This window comes from Pseudonaja textilis, chromosome 5, assembly GCF_049901715.1.
Source record: "Pseudonaja textilis isolate UNSWEBS1 chromosome 5, rPseTex1.2, whole genome shotgun sequence".
Classification (NCBI taxonomy): Eukaryota; Metazoa; Chordata; class Lepidosauria; order Squamata; family Elapidae; genus Pseudonaja; species Pseudonaja textilis.
Genome location: NC_141994.1, coordinates 1802162 through 1814534, shown reverse-complemented (window position 1 = coordinate 1814534; position 12373 = coordinate 1802162). Strand labels below are relative to the sequence as shown.

Sequence of the window (12373 nt, the reverse complement as noted above, 5' to 3'; positions counted from 1 at the left end):
CTGTGCCAAATTGGATCTCTGTATCACTTTACCCAATGTCATTATTAACATCTAAATCAGTTTAATTTAACTGTATAGAACCCTTTCCCCACCAGGGAAGAAATTAGATGTAACATTGGAACACGCGTTCCGAATTTCTCAATTTGTTCTCAGAACGGGACAACTTGTCAGTAAAATGTATATGTATATCACAATAGATATGAGAGAGGAAGGTAGAAAGATAGTTTGGTAGGTAGGTAGATAGATAGATAAGACAGATGGTAGATATGAGAGAGAGAGGTAGGCAGATAGATAGACGATAGACGATAGATGGTAGATTGATTGATAGATAGATAGAGTGAGTGACTGATAGATTGATAGGATAGATTGACTGATAGATTGATAGATAGAAAGAATAGATGATAGATAGAACAGATGATAGATAGATGGGGCAGTAGAAAAGAGATGATAGATATGAGAGAGAGGTAGGCAGATAGATAGACGATAGATAGATGATAGATTGATAGATAGAGTGAGTGATAGATTGATAGAATAGATGATAGATTGACAGTTTGATAGAAAGAATAGATGATAGAACAGATGATAGATGGGGCAGTAGATAAGACATGATAGATATGAGAGAGAGAGGTAGGCAGATAGATAGATAAGATAGATGATAGATAGATGGGTAGATAGATAGATAGATAGAAAGATAGACGGATAGATAGACAGACAGACAGGCAGGTGTTAGAGGTAGATAGATATAGATAGATAGATAGATAGATAGATAGATAGATAGATAGATAGATGGATAGAAATCAGGAAGTATGCACAATATTAATCTAAAGGAATCTGGTAGCTCCTTTTTGGAGGTAATAAATGTTGAAGGCAGAAGCTTTGGTGAACCCCAAATCCTTCCATCAGACGCAAGGCCTGGCTAAATTAAAACGTAGGCTTTGGGAAGGGGATGAGGCAACGGAAGAGGAGAAAGGACAGCTTTGTAGATTCAGATGACATGCAAGACGGATGACAAGCACCTCCTCCCTTAGCACCTATCCTGTGTGTTAAAAAAATTCCTGCTGGCTGTTAAAGACTTGGGAGAGACACCAAGGCCTTTGTGATGCATATGAGTTTGGCAAGCAGCCAGGCTATCGTGGGGACACTGGTTTCCTTCTTTTAAAAAGCAGCAACTCCTCCTGAATCCATAATTGAATGTCCCGGGGAAATTAAAAGGGAGTTAAAATCCTCTGACGTTACTTTGTCCCTATTTTGAGCCAAAGGAAGATCTTTTGGGTAAGAGAAATGCCACAGAAGAGAGGCAGGGTTTTTGATTTCATGGTGAATGTTAATAATAATAATAATGAGGAGGAGGAGGAGGAGGATGTTAAGCATAATGGTGAATAGCCTACGGTTAGACTTACGTAGCACACAAAATTATCTGCTACAATGTCCTACCAGGCAATGACTACTTCAGCTTCAGCCACAACAATACAAGAGCACACAACAGACACAAACTCAATGTTAACCACTCCAAACTCGATTGCAGAAAGTACGTCTTTACTAACAGGGTGGTCAAGGCCTGGAATGCACCATCTGACTCTGTAGTTACATCCTCTAACCCCCTCACTCCTTTAATCTCAAACTATCCACTATGGACCTCACCCCATTCCTAAGAGGTCTGTAAGGGGCGTGCATAAGTGCACAGTCGTGCCTACCGTCCCTGTCCTGTTGTCCCCATTTATTCGTACCTATTTCCTGTATTCTCACTCATGTTTATACTTATACCTATTATCTTGTAAGCGACTGACAAATGAAATAAGTAATAAGTGATAATAAAATAATGTCTGGAAGAAAGAATTTTACTTAAGTTAGCGTTAAGTAACCTTCCTTCCAAGGCACGTAATCTGACCCGGGGTTTTTCTCTCTAAGGGTGCCCCCATGTTTAACTTAAAACAGAGTCAGCCCATAGCCAAAACACGGACCTAGTGCTAAAAACTTTCCTAAAAGTCCTTGTATTTCATCTCATCTGCCAGGATCATAAACCAGGTATAAAGCATTATACGTTGTCCTTGACTTATAACATTTTGTTTAGTGACCATTCAAAGTTACCATGGGGATGAAAAAGAATGACTTAGGACCATTTTTCACACTTACGACCGTTGTAGCAGCCCCACGGTCACACGATCAAAATTCAGGCACTGGGCAGCTGACTTGTATTTATGACGGACGCATTGATAGCGTTCCAGAAAACCTCCACTCCAACCAATAACTTCGAGACAGACATCCTCTCCAAGGTTCTTTTTATTTGAGTACTAAACTGGCACAACTGGGGAATCCCGAATCTGAAAGTTCCGGGTTTCCTTGCAATAAGTAAAAAATTGCAAATTCAGCCCCTGCATCCATCATGGCATCACATGCCCCAATCACCATCTGTCCCAACTTGAGACGTCCTCTCACTCAGGTGCCGAAACAACATGACCTTGAATTAGAAAAAGAATGTTATTGTGTCTAACCACATACGCTCCAAGAAATCCCCCCCTCCCATTTTCCCAGGCTCAAGAATGTGACACCGTGGAAGCGTCTGGTGCTAATATGGCTTCCAAAGCTGACACATACTGTCCCTGGGGTCAAGTGACCCACTTCTGGACCTTCTAACAAGCAAAGTCAATAAGGAAACCAGATTCGCTTAACCAATCGCGTGACTAACTTAAGAAGTACAATGATTCATGTTAGGAATAACCCTAACTTAGTTTGGGTAAAGTAATATATATAAACTATGATAGTAAGTTTAAGTGTGTGTCACTTTAAACTGCAAAGCATGTAATTTTGGGTGCGGTGTGAAACCACCATAAGAGGGAGCAAGAGAGCCTGACGATTCCTGATGATTCCTGACGATTGCTGGTTTGATGGATTGATGGTTTGTTAGCTGTGTGTTTCCCCTACTGCTGAGTTGCTGAAGGAAGAGAGGAGTTTTGACTTCTTCATATCTCTACTGCAAGGAGATATATTCCTGGACTGATATTTGTAAGTTTACTGACCTCTCTTTTTCGACTCTGGAATTTGCAACTGAATAATCCCCGGACGGACTGAACTAGTGTATGATATATGGACTGTTTTTTGACTATGCTATAACTCTTACTGGAATAAACTATTTAACTAGCATGGCGTATCTGTTTTACTGAGTGTAAGCTACAAAAAACGTTTATCTCACATATTTTGCCTGCCTGCCTGACTGCTGTGAAGATTCTGCTAGGGTGTATCTCTAACAATTCATTTAACGACGGTGCAAGGTCATGAAACGGGGGCAGGCAAAACTACTGTCTCGCTTGGCAACCGAAATTTAGGGCCTAATTGTTGGTCGTAAGTCAAGGACAAACTCTATTCTTTGGGTCCGTAAATGGGTTACGTCCTTATCGTGCACTAAATGAAGAATGGAGGTTAGTGGTGCTATGCTGCCAGTTCAGACTGGTTGAGATAAACTTAGCTAGTAAAGGAAAAAGGCTCCAACGATCAACTGAGAGGAGGGGAAAAAAGGAGAAAGGAAAGTGCAAGGTTCGCCCTCTCACCCGCCCCTGTGCTTTCCTCTTCTTTATAGTCTCAGCTGAATGGCACTGCAGGCCTCAGCTGGTGTGTGGAAAGCTGCGTGTGCGCACCAGATCACCGAAATGGTGGTGGAACAGGTAGGGTCCCCCTTGTGGTGGTTCGTCACCAGGCGGTGCAGACGGCAGCGGAATCGGACAGTGAGGAAGAACGGGGAGCAGTACGGGAGTCTGGAGAGGACTCGGAGGAGGGTCCTGCATCCCATACAGAGATGGGGCCAGGGACATCTGGGAGTCGGGGGGCTGCCTCCGGAGGTTATGGGTTGGCACTCTTAATTCAACAACAAGCACTGGGTTTTGTTTTGTTTTTTAACTGGAACTTTAGAAAATTACTCCCTTGAGATTTTGCTTAGGTAAAAAGAAATTGCTTAATGGCAAATTATCCCATCTGTTTTTCTTCCTGTCTGGATGTCACCATTGCTTAGCTAAGTTCTCCTTCCATCCTATTCCCCAACCAAGAAGACAAATTGTTAAATGTTGGGGTTGTTTTGAGAGTCTCTTTTGTCACTTTGGTATGTATTTGACTGTATTCAACTCATTCACATATCATGATATATGTGAATTTTATATCTATCTATCATCTATCTATGTCATCTGTCAGTCAGTCTATCTATCTATCTACCTACCTACCTACCTACCTACCTATCTATCTATGGTAGCTATCTACATCTATCTATCTATCTATCTATCTATCTATCTATCTATCTATCTACCTACCTACCTACCTCCATGGTAGCTATCTACATCTATCTATCTATCTATCTATCTATCTATCTATCTATCTACCTACCTATGGTAGCTATCTACATCTATCTATCTATGTATCTTTCTACCTATCTACCTACCTACCTACCTATGGTAGCTATCTACATCTATCTATCTATCTATCTATCTATCTATCTATCTATTATCTGTCTGTCTGTCTGTCTCTCTCTCTCTCTCTCTCTCTCATCTATTTATTTTATTTTTATTTTATTTATTTGTCAAAAGCTTACAGTTCAACAGAAACAGAATAAACATAAATTTAAATACAAGAAATAGGAACTAATAATGGGGACAATAGGACAGGGATAGTAGGCACGATTGTGTGCTTATGTATATATCTTATTTCTCTCTCTATCATCTCTCCATCATCTCTCTATCATCTCTCTCTCTCTCTCTCTCCTATATTGCTTGGTAGAGATTGACAGTTTATCCATTTTCCTGTTTGATGGCTGGTCATTATGGATGGTATGTGAGGTCTATGAAATACAGATCCACCTGTTAGATAAACATGAAATCTATTGCAGAAGCCTGGTCCATGTTGGAACTATGACAATGGAGAGACACCGATATATATATTTTTTCTATTTAAACCTCCTTCTCCTGAATCTGCTGTTTCTGCAGGAAAGAAAACTTTGAATAGACCTGAAAAGTAGAGACTTCATTAAAGCAGCCGTGTCTTTTACAGCGGTTTCAAAAATCCGCCCGGTTGTTTTGATGTGTCCTCACACACACAGCCACTTTGCTTCACAAGGGGTACAGTAGTAGTATCAATGGATGTGTGTGTGGACAACTGGGGAGAGCTTTTAAGATGCAGCTGCTTTAAGAGGTCATCGATAAATACTTCATTTTCCGAAATACTTATTTCTTGTTTCTTGCAAAGCTCTAATATGGAATTATTAGAATTAGAATTAGAAGAACTTTATTGGCATTGGACAAGTACAACAGAACTGTGGATGCACCCTAGCAACTGTTTGCAATACAATAAAACCAGAGCACTTAAAAATGAAGATAAGAAAAATAGAGTACCCACGTCTCCATTTGCAATTTGAGAGTGCAACATCTACGAATATACACCAAGTATACATCCAATTATCTCATAATATTTAAGGCTCTGAAATTGTTTATTGGTGAATAATATTTCTAATCACTATTTAACTGGACGGGCCTAGAAATTGTTTATAAATGAGTATTTCTAATCAGTTTTTAACTAGGAAGACAGATTTTCCTTTGTTTTAACTCTCTCACTCCCCTATTCCCCTTTAAATGGTAAATGCGCAAGAAATCGGAATGATGTAGAATAATAATTAAAAAAAAGTACTCGGATTAAATGTCCTCACTTTGTAAACAAAATGAAAAATTACCAGAGAGCATTTCTATCCTCCTTTAGGACAGAAAATATGATTTTCCTCTTTAAAGCAAAGCGAGCCAAAATTACCGAAAAATGTGCATTGCGACAAGACCTGAAACTATTCCGCCTGAAAAGACTATTTCCTCACTGCAAAACACATTTTTTGGGGGGTGAAGAATTTGCTACTGAGCAAAGTTACTCAATAGTGCTTTTTTATTTTCCTTCTTCCTCCCGAAGTCGGAGGTGCTAATCAGAGGAGCAGGGACATCTTTGGAATTCATGGAATGAAAACACATTTCATCACGAATCTCTTTTCTTCCCCTTTTTTGGTTTTTTGTTTTGTTTGGGTAATTTTAAGAGGCAACGAGGTTCAACCCTGACTGTCCTTCGGAAGGACGGAAGGTGACGTTCAAGGGCTTTCGGCCACCAAAGGAGAAGCGAAGGCTCCTTGGGAGAAGAGCCTGGCGTCGGCAGGCTTCCCACGGTCACGGATCAAAAACCAGGCCTTTGGCAGCTGACTCAGAGTTATGACGGTTGCAACGTCCCTGGGATGTGTGTGTGTCACACAATTCCCCTTTTGGGACTCTTCTGACCAAGCAAAGGTCAGTGGGGAAGCCCAGATTCACTTCACGACCAGGTCACTCACTGAACAACTGCAGCAATTCACTTAACGTCTGTTAAGTTGGAAGGTTGTTGTGACCTATGGTCACCTGATCAAAATCCAGAGGCTTGGCAACTGGCATGTACTCCTTTACAGTTGCAGTGTCCCAGGTTGTCTTTTGCGACCTTCTGACAAGCAAAACTCACAGAACAGATGTCTCAGTTGGCAACATACATCTTGGACTCAATTGCAGTCATAAGTTGAAAACCACCTGTAAGACAGGACTCTCTCTCTCTCTCCCTTGTTCTCTTTCTCTCTTTCTCCTTCTCCTTCTCCCTCCCTCCCTCTCTCCTTTCCTTTCTCTCCCTCCCTCTCTTTCCCTCTCCCTCCTTCTCTCTTTCTCTCTCCATCCCTGTCTCTTCCTCCCCCTCCTTCCCTCTCTCTGTCTCTCCCTCCCTTTCTTTCTCTCCCTCTGTCTCTCCCTCCCTTTCTTTCTCTCCCTCTGTCTCTCCCTCCCTCCCTATCCCTTTCTCTCTCCCTCCCTTCCCCTCTCTCTCTTTCCTTCCCTCCTCCATCTCTTTCTCTCTCTCCCTCACCCCTCCTCTGTCTCTCCCTCCTCCTCCCTCCCTCTCTCTCCTCTCCCTTCCTCCTCCCTCTCTCTTCCTCCCTCCTTCCTCTTCCCTCCCTCCCTCTCTCTTTCTCTCCATCTCTTTCTCTCTCCCTCTCCCTCCCTCCTCTCTCTCTCTCTCTCTCTCCCCCCCCCTCTCTTTCCTTCCCTCCTCCATCTCTTTCTCTCTCTCCCCCTCCCCTCCTCTCTCCTCCCTCTCTCTCTCTTCTCCCTCCTTCCCTATTTTCTTCCTTCCCTCCCTCTCTTCTCTCTCCCCTCCTTCCCTCTTTCTTTCCTTCCCTCCTCCATCTCTCTCTCTCTCTCTCCCTCACCCCTCCTCTGTCTCTCCCTCCCTCCTCTATCTCTCTCCCTCCTTTCCCCTCTTTCTCTCTTTCCTTCCCTCCTCCCTCTCTCTCTCTCTCTCCCTCCCTCCCTCCTTCCCTCTCTCTCTCTCTCTCTTCCCCCCACCCCAAGTAAGATTCATCGCAGCCAGAAGTGGATTCTCTTGCACAAGACGATTATCAGCCTTCTCGAAAACAGAAACAGTTCAGCAATAACACTGCGGCTGCCATAAATCAAAGTTGCAGGTTTCGGTTAGTGAGTTATTTCTTCTGGCTTTTCGATCCAACCCTCTTATTAGTGACAAAGCCTGGAGGTTTTGGGTTGGGAAACCGACGCAAGAGCAGGCTTGTCAGAGACAACGTAGGATTTCACAAGCGGTGCCAGGCTTGAAAAGGGATCCGTCAGGAGACGCTGCGCTTCCTACACCGAAGCACGCCTTCTTTACGTAGGTGGTCCTCCACGGTTCATTTAATGACCGCTCCAAGTTACGGCGGCATGGAAAAAAATCAGCTTAGGACCATTTTTCACACTTACGACCGCTGCAGCATCCCCATGGTCACGTGATCAGAATGGAGACCTTGGCAACAGGCTCATATTTATGACGGTTGCAGCGTCCTGGGGTCATGTGATTCCCTTTTGCAACCTTCATCATCATCATCTTCTTCTTCTTTTAACAACCCCAGAATCCCTTGCGGGGCAACCGAATGGAGCGACCGGAGTGTTTACTGGCCGGATGCCCTTCCTGTTGCCAGAGCAGAGTTTCATTCAGCAGATATATTCTCAGCGTGTTCAGAGAGAGAAGTATCTGCTCTGCCTAGGATCGAACTCACAGCCTCCTGATTGTGAGGTGAGGGCTTCCACCTCTAGGCCACCAGTCCACTCCTCCCTTTTTGTGACTTTCTGATGAGCAAAATCAGTGATTCACTTAAGAACCGTGGTTACTGACTTAACTGCAGTGATTCACTTAACAACCGGGGCAAAACTCACTTAACAGACATCTCACTGAGCAACAGAAATTTGGGGGAGCTCAATTGTGGTCATAAGTCCAGGATTTACCTGTATTTCGTTTATTGTTTCCCGATGAAATTCATTCCCAAGTGTAACATTGGAAGCCGTGGCAAGTGACCCATCTACTCTCCGGGCCCCCACTTTGCACAAATGCCTAGGAAAAGAAACTCAGTCCATGCACCATCTTCTTACATCTGTGAGGTCTCCGTGCCAGAACAACTTCTCTGGCACCGATGCCACGCAACCCGTTCTTTTCGTGGCATTTGCTTGTTAGCCTGGTCACCAAGTTGACTTGGGCTGGTCTCAAAAGCTAAGCGGGGGGCAGCCCGTGTTAGTAGTTGGATGGGCGGCCACTGGAAGATCCCAAGGCTGTATACTTATTTGGGACGTCAAGAAACAACCTTGGAGAAGGCAATGGCCGATCAGTTCGGTACACCAAACAAACGGCAAGAAGATGTCTAAGAGCTGAAGTTGCTTTGAAGGCCACTTTGATTCTTCTGAACTAAGGGTGGGGCGGGAAAAGTGGCAGGGCCTGGAGGCGGAGTCAAAAAAGGAACCAGCCTAGAATCTCTACGCGGCCACAAGTGGAGTAAATCCAACCTCCCTGGAATTCTGTTGACCCTTATCGAACTCCAAGACTGGTCCTAACCATTAGTTGAGAAGATGAGTAGCAATCAATCCGTTGGATTGGACCTTCACAGGTGGACTGGATTTTTGGACCTGAACTTTCATTCCTGACATTAATCAAGGACTCCAAAGTCCTTATTACTGAACTGAAGATTAGCGCCAGCTTTTCTAGGGGTGAAGGGAGCCTGGGGTTTAATTTCATCACGACGGTCGTTCTCTTTTTGTAATTAATCTTTACATCCAAATGCCAAAAATAACTTTAAAATAATCAGTTTGGCTGTGATTTTGAAACCAGTGTACCAGCAGTCTAAACTGCCACGCCTGGTGAGAGGAGCCATTTGTTTGGAAATACCTTTCTGGTTTACGGGAGGAGACTGCAATCCCGTTTTATTTATTTATGGCATTATTTAATACCCAGCCCCCACCCACAAGAATTTGGATAGCTCCCTGAGTTCATTAATATATATTTATATATATATTAATGAACTAAGGAGCTATCCAAATTCTTGTGGATATGTATGTATGTATGTATGTACACATGTATATATAATAAATATATTATATTATATTATATTATATTATATTATATTATATTATATTATATTATATTATATTATATTATATTATATTATATTATTATATTATATTATATTATATTATATTATATTATATTATATTATATTATTACTATACTATACTATACTATACTATACTATACTATACTATACTATACTATACTATACTATACTATACTATACTATACTATACTATACTATACTATACTATACTAATTATAATATTATATTTAAAGCAAAATACCCCTCATGCATCATCACAAAATATGGAGAACCGTAAAGCCTACAAACTTGAAATTTGGCACGTCTGTTCCTCTTGGCTTCTAGTTGCTCACTAAGAAAGGATTTTTCAAAATGACCATCAGAGCATTTCAAGTATTTCCTATATTATTATTAACATGCTCTGACGCTAAGGAGTTCTACTACTCCCCCTCCCCACCTGGAAAGAAATCTCTTCCAAATGCCAAACACAAGCAGAGGAGAGGAGGTTCAGTCTCAGTTTTACTTTCACAGCTTTAGTACAGAACAGTTGAGCTAAGCCACTCCCAGGCTCCTTGCTGTCTCCTCCTTGGTCACACAGCAAATACTCTTTCAGTGTCCAAACAGCCGACTCTCTCAGACACTGACAGGACGTTAGCCAGATGAATACCGATGGATGCTGGTAGGCAGAGGCAGAATTTTTTCTCCCCTTATTTTCCTCCCCCAAGACTAAGCTCAACCACATAGTTTCGTAACAAAGCACGGATATGGAGCTTATATATATAACATATAATATACACACACACACATACATACATACATACACACGATATATATATATATACACACACACACACACACACACACATACATACATACTGCAATCAATTCAAACTACCACACAATCGACCGCAAAATGAATTAAGTATGACTCTAAGAATACCAATAGAGAAGAATATTTAAAAAAGAATAGCAACAGATTAACAGAATCACCCTCAAATATCTTTGCCACTTTCCTAAATTCCAACAGTGTGACCGTTGTCCAGGGATGAGGAGGTAGGCTGTTCTCCCATGATGGTTCAGCCATAAAACAACTTCTAGTCTCCTGTCCACGAAGCTTGTCTATCATCCAGGTCATGGCTGTCCCCAAAATGCTTTTTCAAGGGGCAACTGGACTTCCTTGGTTTTTCCTTGAAGAGGTTTCACTTCTCATCCCAGAAACTTCTTTGGTTCTGATCTGATCTGATCTGAACTGTAGAAGCAAGGAAGCCTCTTGGATGAAAAGTGAAACCTCTTCAAGGTAAAAACAAAGTCCAGTTGCTTCTCCAAAAAAGCACATTTGGGACAAGGTTTAGACTCCTGCCTTGGGCAGTGGGTTTAACTAAGAAGACCTCCCAGGTCTCTTCCAGCTGAAGGATTCTGTCACTTTGGACTTCTCTCCTCTTTCCTGAGGAGGCCATATCTATTCTTGTATGTGCGCATTGCCTTGAGTTACTTATAAATTACTAAAGGTGGGATAAACACCTAGTGAATAAATCAATAAGTGAAGCCGAGATACAAGAAACCTAGTTTTGCAGGCCAACAAAATGGTGTTACAGCAAACCCAAATATTATCATTCACAGAGAACACGAACGTAACACGAGCCACATATTTTCCACCGTTTAGTTTAGTGGTGAAGGCTCAGGCTAGAAACTGAAAGGCTGTGAGTTCTAGTCCCACCTAAGGTATAAAAGCCAATTGGGTGACTTTGAGAGGCAGGGATCCAATCACCCCTTCTCAACCCAGAACATAAGGATGGGCAGATTAAGCTGCTAGAGATGAGCTGAATCCAATCCATCCCATTTCTGGTATTTCTAACTGAACAGCAGTCCCGTTTTGCATCCAAGTATGTATAATACGTGAAAAAAAAGCAATGCAAAGCTTACCTTGAAAAATCTCCTTTTGCTTCCTGTAAAATCATAAAGGAACAAAAAAAAAAAGAGAGAGGATGCAGCAATTAACCTATTGAATTATGAAGAAAATGCACAATTCCATCTTCACATATCATAAAATGTTTTATAACTCTACTGGAAAATGATTCCAAGGCCAAGATATTTATCTATCTATTTATCTAATCTATCTATCTATCTATCTATCTATCTATCTATCTATCTATCTATCTATCTATCTATCTATCTATCTATCTATCTATCTATCTATCTATCTATCTATCTATCTATCTATCATCTATCATTCTCTCATCTATCATTCTCTCATCTCTCATCTAATCTCTCTCTCTCTCTCTCTCTCATTCTCTCATCTATCCTTCTCTCATCTCTCATCTATCTATCTATCTATCTATCTATCTATCTATCTATCTATCTATTAACTAAATGAAGTTATAATCCATCGAAGAGAATATCTGTAGCTCAGGGTTGAACCAAGGATCACATCCAAGTTATGATCAGTTGAATAATTAAAATAAATACGGAATTTCTCACTCTTGCAATAACTTTGGTACCGACACGGCCTAGTGAGGAATGGTCAGGAAAGAAAACATGAAATTTGAATACAGAGGAACATATACATTCTCTCCCCTTTCCTTCCTTGTCCTCACTGCTTCACCAGTTATGCTTTGGAGAGGACTTAAATACTGTTGCTGTATTTTGAATTAATTGATTGCTACGCTCAGAGGATATGTTGGTGAATGTCTGGGGTAGAATTTACAATTGTGTTTGTTAATTCAAGTTAATTGGCAATCAATTAACCAGCAGTATAATGACAGGGGAAAAACCAGTTATTTTACTATCCCCTCGGGGCTAACCATCTTCCTTCCTCTAATTATATCATGGAGTTGATTATTAACTCGCTAGAACAAAATATATATTTATGAGAGTCAGTGGAAGGAAGAAATATCTCCCTGGATTTGATTTTATAATGGAGATCTCAACCACAGTCTAAAA

The 12373-nt window shown here is 41.4% G+C and overlaps 1 protein-coding gene across 8 annotated transcripts in view; it reads right to left on the bottom strand.

Moving 5' to 3' along the window:
* The window catches only part of FRMD4A (FERM domain containing 4A), a 346975-nt gene that overhangs the window by 71192 nt on the left and 263410 nt on the right, over positions 1 to 12373 (bottom strand). For all 8 annotated transcript variants that reach the window (XM_087933907.1, XM_087933909.1, XM_087933906.1 and 5 more), the window contains exon 7: positions 11357 to 11379. In XM_087933907.1, the coding sequence (XP_087790033.1) occupies positions 11357 to 11379 (23 nt within the window). The remainder of the gene's footprint in view (positions 1 to 11356; positions 11380 to 12373) is intronic.